The sequence below is a fragment of the Schistocerca cancellata genome, chromosome 8 (genome assembly GCF_023864275.1).
Source record: "Schistocerca cancellata isolate TAMUIC-IGC-003103 chromosome 8, iqSchCanc2.1, whole genome shotgun sequence".
NCBI classification, from domain to species: domain Eukaryota; kingdom Metazoa; phylum Arthropoda; class Insecta; order Orthoptera; family Acrididae; genus Schistocerca; species Schistocerca cancellata.
Genome location: NC_064633.1, coordinates 572,832,370 through 572,845,663, shown reverse-complemented (window position 1 = coordinate 572,845,663; position 13,294 = coordinate 572,832,370). Strand labels below are relative to the sequence as shown.

The 13,294-nt window shown below is 48.0% G+C and overlaps 1 protein-coding gene across 2 annotated transcripts in view; it reads left to right on the top strand.

Annotated features, from left to right (window-relative positions):
* The window catches only part of LOC126095018 (FGFR1 oncogene partner 2 homolog), a 69,721-nt gene that overhangs the window by 22,784 nt on the left and 33,643 nt on the right, over nucleotides 1-13,294 (top strand). For both annotated transcript variants that reach the window (XM_049909677.1, XM_049909678.1), the window contains exon 3: nucleotides 12,112-12,363. In XM_049909677.1, the coding sequence (XP_049765634.1) occupies nucleotides 12,112-12,363 (252 nt within the window). The remainder of the gene's footprint in view (nucleotides 1-12,111; nucleotides 12,364-13,294) is intronic.

The window sequence follows — 13,294 nt, the reverse complement described above, 5'->3', positions numbered from 1 at the left end:
CTGCTGCCTGGCCCATACATCTCCATCTTTACAATGCTCTGGTCTTGTCCCGACTAGATTATGGTAGTCAGGATTATGGCTCAACGGCTCCTTCCACTCTGAAAATACTTGATTGTGTTCACCATTGTGGGGTGCATTGGGCTGCTGGTGCCTTTCGCACTAGTCCCGTTGACAGTCTCTTCGTAGAAGCAGGGATTCCCCCTCTACAAATATGACGAAGACTAGTCCTGGGTTTCTTATGCAATGGCATTCGCCTGTTACCTGACCATCCCAATGGGTCTCGCTTCCCCCCATCAGAATCTCCATCTCCACTCACTGGAATGCACACACCGTATTTCCTCCCACTCCCCCCTTGGATGGTGCCTAGACCATGGATTACAACTGACCTATTGCTGGGTCCTAAGGTTTTTAACACCCCTATGGTCTTCGGGCATCTTGTATGTCCCATCCTTGCAGAGTTCTAGGGTGCCACCATCTTCTACTGATGGTTCTAAGTTGATAGATAAGGCAGGATACGCTTTCACATCTCCTACTGGCTTAGAACACCATTTATTGCCAGGATCATGTAGTGTGTTCAAAGCAGAGCTGCTACCCCTTCACAGGGCTCTTTTTACTCAGGCCTCCCTCCACAGTGTTTTAACATGTACCAGCTCAATGAACAGCCTGCAAGCTATTGACCAATGCTACTCTCATCACCCTTTGGTCTCTGCTGTCCATGACTTTCTCTCTGCCCTTGGCTGTGCTGCCTGCTCTCTGAGTCCAAAGTCATGTGGGTGTCCCAGGGAATGAAATGGCTGACCGTTTTACTAGAGAAGCAGATACTTAACCCCCCCCCCCCCCCAATCCCCTTTCATGATTCTAGCTTTGGATATGCACATCCACATTAAATCTCTTTTTGTCAAAAAATGGAATGTTATCTGATCTGCTGCTCTCAGTAATAAAATCCACACACTCAAGCAGTCTACTCAGGTTTGTGCTCTTCCTTCCACTCCTCTCAGGAGTAGTTCTATTCTTATGCCTCTAGCAATGGTCATACCATGCTCACTCGTTTCCTCTTGCGTAAAGAAACAGCTCCACAATGTGGTTGTGGAGACAGACTGATGGTACCCTCTACGGTGGTGGAATGTCCCCTTCTTTTAGCCCTTCGTACTAAGTGTCATCTTCCAGATTCCTTAATTTTAATACTGGCATCATCTTCCAGATTCCTTAATTTTAATATTGGCAGACAGTTCATGGATGGTTGAACTGGTCTTCAGTTTCCCCCATGAAAGTGGTTTTTATTTTCAGATACAAAGTTTTGCTTTACTTCCGGAACAGGAGCAGGGTGGTTGTGGTTGGGACCTCTCTTCATGTTTTCTCGGTCTGGGACATGTGACCACCCTTTCTTGCAAAGACCACTCTTTTATCCCACTGTTTTCCCAGTTTTTAGATTTGGGCTACCCTTTTATACCCTCCACTGTGTGTCTTTTAACTTCCTCCTTTTATAGTTTGACTCCTCTGGTTCCGTCCACTTTTAGCAGACACTCTCTTTTCCATTTGTGACTTTGGAATCATGGAACTGATGACCTCATCGTTTAGTCCCATAACCTCCCTGAATCAGTCAATCAGTCATCATTTTTTGGTCCGGCTTGCGACAGGAACCTTCTGAACTAGCCCTGTGAACAGTCTGCTAGTTGAGGCTGGAGTTCCTTCATTACCTATCAGGTGCCAACAACAGCTGATGAATTTCAATGTACGCACTCATAGCTTCCCTGAACATCCCGACTACTGTGTCCTTCTCCGTGGAAGGGAGCTCCACTTCCCAAAGCAGCGATCCAGAACTGGGTTTACAATTGCTGCACGCCTCCAGTGTCTGTTCGGAACTGCAACTTCCTCTACTGTTGCCTCTGGTCAGCGAGACATCGCATCTGCTCCCATGGCTTGTGCCCCAGTCTAGGGTTGTCTCGAAGTTTCCTTTGGTCCAAAAGATTATATTGACCCCATGATTTTTTGTTTACTGTTCTTGGCTGTCCTCGAGAAATATACAGGTTCGCAGGTGGCATTCACAGGTGGCTCAACAGTCAATGGATGGACAGACTGCATGCACACGTGCACAGTACAGTGAACTCCACCTTCTGCCAAACGGCTTCAGTGTTTTCATTGCTGAATTGATGGCCATTAAATTAGCCCTTAGCCATGATTGTTCTTGCACTGGCAAGAGTATCCTCATCTGTAGTGACTCCCTTAGCAGCTGTCAGGCTATAGACAAGAGCTACTCTCGCCACCCAGTGGTTAAGGCATCCAGCATCTTGTCGCTGACCTCCATAGAGCTGGGGACCAGTCATTTTCGTTTGGATGCCCGGTCATGTCGAGATTTCGGGAAATGAATGAGCTGCCCGGTTGGCCAAGCCAGCCATCAGGATGCCGATTCTGGAAATTGGGTTCCCCCTTCGGTCATTTATTGCAGGGAGTTTGACTCTTAGCAATCGATGGCACTCAAAATGGTCTGCCCTGATCTCCCAAAACAAACTGAGGATAATTAAGGAGACCATGCCCAAGTGTCAGTCTTCTCAGCTTGCTTCTCGCAGAAAATCCACTGTCTGCATTGGCTACACTTGGCTGACCCATTCTTTGACTCTAGGATCCCCCTCACTGCCGATGCGGAGTCCGCCTGACGGTGGTCCACTTACTCATAGACTGCCCGAATTTGGCTGCTTTGAGGCGGTATCTAAATCTTCCTGACACGCTCCCTCTAGTGTTTGCAGGTGACACCAACTCGGCTGACCTGGTGTTACGTTTTGGTTGCAAAGGTGGGTTCTATTCATCCTTGCAAGGTAGGGCTGCTTGGTGTCGTTGATTGCCCATGGGATTGGAAGGGCACCAATCTCCAGTCCCCCCCCCCCCCCCCCCTTTCTCCCGCACCTGGGGTCCTTTGGCGGCCCTTGCCCTTGCTTGGTGGCCCAGCCGGGCCTCTACCTTTTCCACCATTTTATTCTTTTTCATTTCTTGGTTTTAATACCTTTTCATGACTGATCTTTTAACGACTTGCCTGTGCTGTCTTTTTTTTCTGGATTTTATCTCTCTTTGATCTTGTGTTAGTTACATTCAGGCTTTCTTGCCTCCTTCCTTAGATGACTACTCTAGGTTTACCAATGAATGGATGAAGCGACTGATGACCTTGCAGTTTAGTCCCTTTCACTCTAAACCAGCCAACCGATCGGTATGCTGAAGATCTCACAGAGGCCTTCACAGACAGGCAGTATTGCCCATACGTAGTCTGCAAACAGATCTCCCATCCAATTTCCCATAACACCCCCAATCCTCCCACCATCCCCAAGAACTGGCCACAAAGGGAGCACCCTTTTTGTCACACAAAACCACACCAGACTGAAATGGCTGAACCACATCCTTTGCTAGGGATTTGATTACCTATAATCATGGTCTTAAATGAGACATCCTACTCTAGATCCTTCCCACCTCTTCTAAAGTGGTATTCCGTCACCCATACAACCTCCACAACATCCTAGTCCATCCCTGTGCAAATCCCAATCCCAACCCCTTACAAACATCATATCCCTGTGGAAGACCCAGCTAGAAGATCCAGATGCAAGACCTGCCCTTAGCACACTGGACTCGCATTTGGGATGACAACGGTTCAAACCCACACCTGGCCATCCTGCTTTAGGTTTTCCATGATGTCTCAAAATTGCTTCGTGCAAATGTCAGGATAGTTCCTTTAAAAAAGTGCAGCTGTCTTCCTTCACCATCCTTTCCTAATTCGATGGGACCGATGACCTCGGTGTTTGGTCCCCTCCCTCAAATTAACCAACCAACCAACCAAGACGTACCCAGTCCACCTACCCACCCACCACTTCATATTCCAGTCGTGTCACTGGTTTGTCCTACCCAATTATGGGCTGGTCCACCTGTGAAAACAGCCATATCACTTACCAGCTCTGCTGCAGCCATTACACAGCTTTTTCATTGGTGTGACTAACAGTCATCTGTCCACCAGGATGAAGAGCAAATTAGACCACCCTGTGGCTCTACATGGAGTTGAGCATAACATGCTTGATTTAAATGGCTGCTTCATTACGTGAGCCATCTGGGTCCCCCATCACAACCAGCTATCCTGAACTGTGCTGATGGGAGTTATCCTAACAACACGTTCCCCACTCCTGTAATTATCCTGGCCTCCAGCTACAGTAACATACTGTCCCCACACCCTCCACCAAAAGCGTCCACCTCCTGCGTCCTATCACCTCATTCCCATTCTCTACTCTCAGCCTCTTTGTTTGTCGCCCTTTGCCAATGCACCCACCCATCTTTCTCTGATCCTCTTTTTTTCACTTCTTTTCTTCCCCACCTCCTTGCCCCAAAACCTTCTGAGGCTGCTTCTTTTGGTATTCTAGTTGCAGCACTCTGCCAGACAGCATTAGTCTGTCTCTCCATCCATACACTACTATCCCTTCCCCTTCCCATTGCTGCTGCCATCCGCTGTGATAGCTGCATTCTGGCCTGAGCTGCCAAAGTTGGAAGTCACCCCCCAGGGGTTAACAACTCTTTTGTGGACACGTGCGTAGCGAGCATGGGACCCCGAGCTAATGTGGCCCTCCTTCCTTTCCGGGCTGCATACCTTCCCTTTCCTCATCCTTCCCCCTCCCCCATCTTCACCCCCCCCCCCCCTCACCTCTGGCTCTTTCCTTCCCTTTCTCCCCCTCTGGGAGTATGGTTTGTGCCTACGTCCGGAGACGGACGCTGTAAACTGTTACAAATTCCTTGCTTTCTATACTTGGAAGTCTTCGTCCTTCCTCTGTCCTTCCCTTTTCCTTCCCGCTTCTCTCTGCCCTTTTCTCCACTGCGGCGTTTGAGACCCCTCTTCTTTCCTTTCCCTTTCTCTTTTTTCCTCCCTGTGCGTGTCTGAAGGCCGACCCACGCACTTCCATGCGTAGCCAGTGACGGGGTAACGCGTAATTCCCCGCCCCGGGTAGACAGGTAGGACACGTACGTACCCCCTGGTAACGGCCAGGCCCAGGGAGGGGTGATTACCTGAGCTGATACCTTCCGAAAGTGCCGATTGGTCCCTCCGTCCGTTTGTCGGGAGGTGTGACCTGAGGTGTGAACAATCACCTAAGGCGGGAGTGCCCTCAGTGAGGGCCCCCACAAGGGAGGAGCACGCCATCGGAGATGCTGGTAATCATGGAGGATTCTTCCGCAATGGTTTCCTCACCTTCCACTGTGTCTGCTCACAAACGTAAGTTCACTGAGTCTCAGCCACAGACAGTTCTTCCATCGTTGCCACAGTTCCTTGTTGTTTCTCAGTCTGACGAAGGTCACGACTTCTCCACGGTCAACCCTTTCATTATTCAGAAACGTGTCAACGCAATTGCAGGTCCTGTAAAGTCTTGTTCCAGATTATGGAATGGCACCCTGTTGTTAGAAACAGTCAGTGCCCTCCAGGCACAAAAATTGCTGCGTACTTCTCTGCTCCACACCTTCCCTGTCTGGGTGGAACCGCACCGTACCTTAAATTCCTCGCGTGGAGTCGTTTATACACGCTCCCTCGATGGATTGTCTGACGAAGAAATTCAGCACTACCTGCCTGACCAGGGCGTAACGGCTGTTCATAGAGTTATGAAAAGGGTTGACACGAACATCATTCCAACCCGTACTGTCTTCTTGACATTTGACAAAGTTCAACTCCCATCGAAAATCAAAGCAGGCTATGAGATAATTTCCGTTCGCCCTTACGTCCCAAACCCTACGCGTTGCTATCGGTGTCAGCGGTTCAATCGCACCAGCCAGTCCTGTTCCAATCCGGCCAAATGTGTTACGTGTGGCAAGGATGCCCATGAGGGTGCTTGTCCACCTCCGTCCCCTCGCTGCATCAACTGTATGGGTGACCATGCTGCTTCCTCTCGAGATTGCCCCGTTTTTAAGGACGAAAAGCTCATCCAGGAAATAAGAGTGAAGGAAAAGGTGTCTACCTTTGCTGCTCGAAAATTATTCGCCAGTCGCCAGCCCACCATGCCTCAGACAGGAAAATACAGCACTGTCCTTGCTTCTCCTCGGCCAACAAAGGAGGCGGCCACGCAGACTTGCGACCTCACCTTTAGTGCCACGGTCGTCAGATCGGCCAGCGCAAAGATCGCCCGTTCAACCTCACCACTTTCGCCTGCCCACTCTCTGGCTCACCCTTCATCGGGTTCTGCTAAATCTCGAGCCCAAAAGTCAGCCACCAAGCCTTCCAAAAAAAGAGCATACTCGTGAAGAGTTTTTACGTACCGCAACTTCCCAACCATCGGTTCCTCCTTCATCTAAACATCATACTTCTAAGAAGGCTACCAAGAAACCCAGTTCCTCTCCTTCTCCGCCAAGGCGTGTCCCATCTACAGCACCACCTGACGGAAATCGCCCTCGGCCGTCTTCTGTGTCGCCGAGGCGCACTGTTGGTGGCCGGTCAACCGGCCGATTGCTGGTGGCAGGAGCTGCTCCTGACCAACCTATGGATCAGGATCTTCTGCCTTCGGCTGAATGCCATTCCATGCTGTTGGTCGCTAGCTCCGAGCAGTCTTTGAGTTGACAGCAACTTTGGTCACATTCCTCCATTTTCTGTTCACCCCATGTCCATTATCCACTGGAATATCCGCGGCATTCGAGCCAATAGGGATGAATTGTCGATCCTCTTACGATCCTACTCGCCGGTCATCTTCTGTCTTCAGGAAACAAAGCTGCGTCCCCATGACCGCTTTGTTCTCCCTCATTTTCAGTCCGTCCGATATGATCTCCCCTCTGTTGAAGGCACTCCAGCCCATGGAGGACTCGTGATTCTTCTCCATGATACTCTCCATTATCACCCAATCCCCTTAAACACTTCCTTCCAAGCTGTCGCTGTCCGTCTTTCCCTTTCCGGATACACGTTCTCTCTTTGTACTGTATATATTCCATCGTCCACACCAATGGCACACACATGTCCGCCGCTCGTGGTCTCGCGGTAGCGTTCTCGCTTCCCGAGCACGGGGTCCCGGGTTTGATTCCCGGCGGGGTCAGGGATTTTCACCTGCCTCGAGATGACTGGGTGTTTGTGTTGTCCTCATCATTTCATCATCATCCCGGAAAGTGGCGAAATTGGACTGAGCAAAGATTGGGTAATTGTACGGGCGCTGATAACCACACAGTTGAGCACCCCACAAACCAAACATCATCATCACACCAATGGCACGAGCTGATCTCCTTCATCTTCTTGGTCAGCTTCCACCCCCCTATTTGCTGGTTGGGGACTTCAGTGCCCACCACCCGCTTTGGGGATCTCCACATCCTTGTCGACGTGGCGCCCTATTGCTAGACGTCTTCCACCAAGCGGATCTAGTTTGCCTCAACACTGGGGTCCCCACATTTTTGTCTGCCTCCACGACAAATTTATCTCATTTGGACCTTGCGGTCGGTACTATTCCGCTAGCTCGGCGCTTCGAATGGGTCGCCCTTGATGATACACACTCGAGTGACCACTTTCCATGTGTCCTTAGACTGCAGCCTCAACTGCCATATATGCGCCCGCGACGCTGGAAGTTTGCCCAAGCAGACTGGACACTGTTTTCGTCTCTAGCGACTTTCGATGACTGTCGCTTTCCCAGCGTCGACGATGAGGTCACACATATTACCGACGTTATTCTTACAGCTGCGGAACGTTCAATACCATGCACCTCCGAATTGCCCCGGCGCCCCCCAGTTCCTTGGTGGAACGAGGCATGCCGTGACGCAATACGTGAGCGGCGACGTGCTCTTCGCATTTTCCGTCACCATCCTACTTTGGCCAGCTGTATCCGCTATAAGCAGCTCCGTGCGCGATGCCGTCGCATCATCCGCGATAGCAAGAAGGCAAGCTGGAAATTCTTTATTAGCTCATTTAACACCTTCACTCCCTCCTCGGAAGTTTGGAGTCGGCTTAGACGGTTCTCAGGCGCGCCTAGTTTCTCCCCGGTCTCTGGGCTCACTGTCGCGCATGATACATTCGTGGACCCCGTCGCAATTTCTAACTCGTTGGGTCAGCACTTTGCTGAGATTTCGAGCTCTTCCAATTACCCGCCAGCGTTTCTCCCGAAGAAACGTGCAACGGAAGTGCGACCTCTCGCTTTCTCCTCTCAAAATCGCGAAAGCTATAATACTGTTTTCTCCATGCGGGAACTCCAACATGCACTCTCTTCTTCTCGCTCCTCCGCCCCAGGACCGGATGGTATCCACGTCCAAATGTTGCTGCATTTATCAACCCATAGTCTGCATTACCTCCTTCGCCTTTATAATCGAATTTGGACCGACAGTACTTTTCCCAGACGATGGCGGGAAGCTATCGTCGTTCCCGTTCCAAAACCTGGAAAGGACAAACTTCTCCCCTCTAGCTATCGCCCCATTTCTCTCACGAGTAGTGTCTGTAAGGTTTTGGAGCGTATGGTGAATTACCGTCTAGCGTGGTGGCTGGAGTCCCGCAGTCTTTTAACACCTGCCCAATGCGGATTCCGAAAGCATCGTTCTGCAGTTGACCATCTTGTTGCTCTCTCCACTTACATCATGAACAATTTTCTCCGGAAACGCCAAACAGTAGCAATATTTTTTGATCTGGAGAGAGCATACGATACCTGTTGGAGGACGGGCATCCTCCGCACACTGTTCTCTTGGGGCTTTCGAGGTCGGCTGCCCCTTTTTCTTCGCGAATTTATGGCAGAGCACACATTTAGGGTGCGGGTGAACACTACTCTCTCCCGTACTTTCTCCCAAGAAAACGGAGTACCCCAGGGCTCCGTGCTGAGTGTTGTACTGTTTGCCATTGCCATCAATCCAATTATGGATTGTCTCCTTCCTGATGTCTCGGGCTCCCTCTTTGTGGACGATTTTGCGATCTACTACAGCTCTCAACGGACCAGCCTTCTTGAACGGCGTCTTCAAGGATGTCTCGATTGCCTCCACTCTTGGAGCATCGAAACTTTTCTCTCCCAGTAAGACCGTTTGTGTTAATTTTTGGCGATGTAAGGAGTTTCTTCCACCCTCCTTACATCTAGGACCTGTCAACCTTCCGTTTTCAGACGTCGCTAAATTCTTGGGTCTTATGTTTGACAGAAAACTATGCTGGTCCTCCCACATTTCGTATCTTTCGGCTCGCTGTCTGCGATCCCTCAACACCCTCCGTGTCCTGAATGGTACCTCCTGGGGAGCAGACCGAGTGGTCCCTCTCCGCCTCTATCGCGCCTTAGTGCGCTCGAAATTGGACTATGGAAGCATAGTCTACTCCTCTGCTCGGCCGTCTATTCTTCGGCGTCTCGACTCTATCCACCACCGTGGATTACGTTTAGTGTCTGGAGCTTTTTACACCAGCCCTGTGGAAAGCCTTTATGCTGAGACTGCTGAACCTCCGCTGTCCAATCGGCGAGCAGTCCTTCTGAGTCGTTATGGCAGCCATCTGTCTTCCATGCCTGCTAATCCAGCCCATGACGTATTTTTCGACGCCTACTTTGATGTAGGGTATGCAGGCCGCCCCCTCCTCCCTACTACCACCGGGAGTCCGTTTCCGTCAACTGCTCCATTCTCTTTCCTTCGCTTTCCAAAAACCTTCTTGACAACTTGGGGTACAGCACCGCCTTGGCTCCGTCCAGGATCTGCCTACTCCGTGACCTTTGTCGATTTCCCAAGGATGGTACCCCTTCACTTATTTATCGTCGGGCATTTGCTGCTCTATGTGCACAAATGACGGACGTCACATTTATTTACACCGACAGCTCGAAAACATCGTTAGGTGTAGGGAGTGCCTATGTTGTTGGCGACACCCCAAATCACTTTCGGCTTCCCGACCAGTGTTCGGTCTATACTGCGGAGCTTTACGCTGTTCTCCAGGCTGTCCACTACATCCGCCGCCATCAGCGGATACAGTACGTTATCTGCTCCGATTCTCTCAGCTCTCTCCTCAGTCTCCAAGCTCTTTACCCTGTGCACCCTCTGGTCCACCGGATTCAGGACTGTCTGCGCTTGCCCCACCTGGGGGGCGTCTCGGTGGCGTTCCTCTGGCTCCCGGGACACACTGGTATCTGTGGGAATGAGGCGGCCGATATAGCGGCCAAGGCTGCAGTCTCTCTTCCTCGGCCAGCTCTTCAGTCGCTTCCCTTCACCGATCTACGGAGCGGTTTATGTCGCAAAGTTGCTCATTTATGGCATGCGCATTGGTCAACACTTCCCCATAATAAATTGCGGGAAGTGAAAGCCCTTCCTTGCGCTTAGACCTCTTCCTCCCGAACGCGTCGTCGGGAGGAGGTAATTTTAGCTAGACTCCGGATAGGGCACTGTCTTTTTAGCCATCGACATCTTTTAAGCGGCGATCCTCCCCCACTCTGTCCCCACTGCTCTCAGCTGTGGACGGTAAGACACCTTTTAATTGAATGCCCCTATTTTAATCCGTTACGCTCCCGTCTACAGCTATCGCCTGATCTATCGTCGATTTTAGCAGATGACACGCGCTCAGCCGACCGCATTCTCCAGTTTATTAGTGACAGTGAAATGACGTCAGTCATTTGAAGCATTTTTTTGGGACAACCAACCCCTTTCTGTAGTGGATTTTTAAGCATTCCTTCTGCTTTTAGTTTCTCCAATTTTATGACTTTGTTCCCATTGCTGCTGGTTTTAAATTTCGGTTTTTTACTGTTTCCTAAGTCACGGGCTGGGCGCTAATGACCATAGAAGTTTTGCGCCCTAAAACAAAAAAAAAATCCAGCTGTGACGATGTTTCCTCCTGGCGGCAGGTCAAAAGATGCCTGTTTCTTTTCTTCCGGCTATTTAACCTGGCAGCTCTAGTCTTTCTCCACAGATTCTGTCGTGAGGATTGGTGGCCGTTGGCGATACCCGATTGGCAGATGGTGATGTTTCGTATTACCATCCGTGTCGGAAAAAGGGGTCGCGCACGTGCGTATTCCGTGGCTGCTTTAAATTCGGCAGGAAACGCCTCTAGTGCCGGCTGGCGGAACGCGCCGGAACTACGTTGCAGGTGTGGCTTATTCTGCAGCGGTAGCCACCCGTTGTATTTGCGTGGCTGTGCGCGCCACGGCAGGTAGCACATCTCTACCCGAGTTATAGGTTTCACCACAATAGGTGCGATTGCCTGAAACCAATCATGGCAATGAAATAGTGTTCTTTTCTTGTAATATGTCCTAAAACTGCTTTAGTTATTTCTATTTCTGTGGTTTCTACATTTATAATGGTGTTGTGTGTTAGACCTATTAGGTAATTATTTTCCTCTCTGTAACACATCCAGCAATTTCTTGTTTGATGGCACTTGATTCATAAGCTTTATATCAAAGTACACACCTTGTGTTAAGGCAGCGTATCATAAATCCTTGAGCACTGTATCTTGTGGTGCAGAAGTATGACAGTTAATGTCCGAACAGGATGAAGAAACTCCTTCTGGCTTGTCAGATTTAAATTTTCCATGATTAGAAAAATAACTTAAAGCAAACGACAGGGTGATTCCTTTGAAGAGACACCTTCCTAATTTACTGTCTGTTTGAGATTGAACTCTATTGCTAATGACCCCATTGTTGATGGGATGCTAAGTCCTAATCTTCCTTCCCTGTGTCTGTGAATTGTTTTTCGGGCTGTGATATGATAATCACTGTTACTACCGGTAGGCATGGGGCACCTGCAGTGGTGATACGAGTTCAGCTGATAATTGATAAATACAGTTATCCCTTACTGCTACTTCTTGATAGTGGTTATTAAAACAAGACATTGTTAACGTTTTAATCTCTTCACATTTTTCATTTACTGTGGTACAGAAAATAATTTTTCATGTTCAGTGATGTGGTCACTCCATTACGTGTGAATAAAATCCATGTCGTGTCACTAACCGATTCTTTCGTAGATAATGTTGATCAACCTGTAGTAAGTAACTTTGAAATTTTATTTTTACAGTTTGTCAAATTTTAATATTTCTTTTGTTAATAACAGGATAAAAGCCTTTTAAATTAGTCCGCAGTGATACACACACACAAAAAATAACAAACATTTTTCATTAAGTCTTTGCAAAATGTATTTTTATCTTTGAAAAGACATTTATGTTATGATGTCACCCAGAAGGTACTTCTTTGTACTCCTTAGTACCAAGAGAAAGCGAATGAGCTGAATGAATCAGCACGTCAGCGGCCACATGCTGTGCTTGTGGCAGGCATCCAACAGGAGAACAGGCATTTACGTGAATTACAGCAAGAAAACCGGGAACTAAGAGCTGCTCTGGATGAACACCAAAAGGCACTGGAGCTTATTATGTCAAAATACCGTCAACATGTTACACGACTGGTAGCGTCGTCTAAAATTGATCTTGCTGCATTGGGCACACACAAATATTCTAAGGTAAATCATAAGTTTTATCATCTTTGTTAATATGCATTTATTTAAATTTTAATTTTAATATTAAGTAGTGACATTCTCAAAGGATTCTATGCATTGAACTGTACTAAAAGGTCAAAGCCAGTTCTAGATGTATGTGAAATTGATTTTTGAGCTGTTTTATCTTCAGAATTGCAAGTAAAGTTAGTTACCTGTGTACTTGATTTTAATACTATAAGTAGAGGAGAGGGAAAACTTACTACTTTTCATTAATTGTCATGCAAGAGCACATAAACCCAATGTAATAATTTTAAGCAACATGCAGAGAAGTGTGAAGGAACAGTATTAAGCCTATGTAACAGTCAAAACTGCCAGTTTTGTGTGTAATACTCCAATAGCCAGTATAGACAAGTAGAAAGATTAAAATGCATGACGAGTTGTTGATAAAGGACAATATCAATTTTTATGTAAGGCAGGAAATATGTGACCACTGAAGACAGAAATGAAGAGATGGAAATGTGGGTGGGTCATGTGGAACAAAATGTTTCATAATGTGTAGGATCCATACCAGCTTTGTAAACATGTTCTTCATCTATATGTATGCTTTGTCTGAAATCATAAAGTATGGCAATGCTAATAATTTTTTTTTTTCCTACATGTGTGTGCAATGCTTGTTTCAATCAGTGTCCACCCTGATGACAATACATCACAAACATTGCCTAGATTATGAAGACAACAGCACCAAAATTCATAAAAATCAATATTTTTGACATTGACCAAAGCATAGAAGGCATTACATATACTTGTGCATACAGTCAAACTTTTGTATATGAGCAAGGTGCTGTTGGTTGTGGCTATTGCATTTCAGTACGTTTTAGTTGCTCCAAAGGTCTCTTATTAATTCACGACAGAATTAAGTCTGGCATATATATTTCGAGCAGTTTGTTTGCTTGCT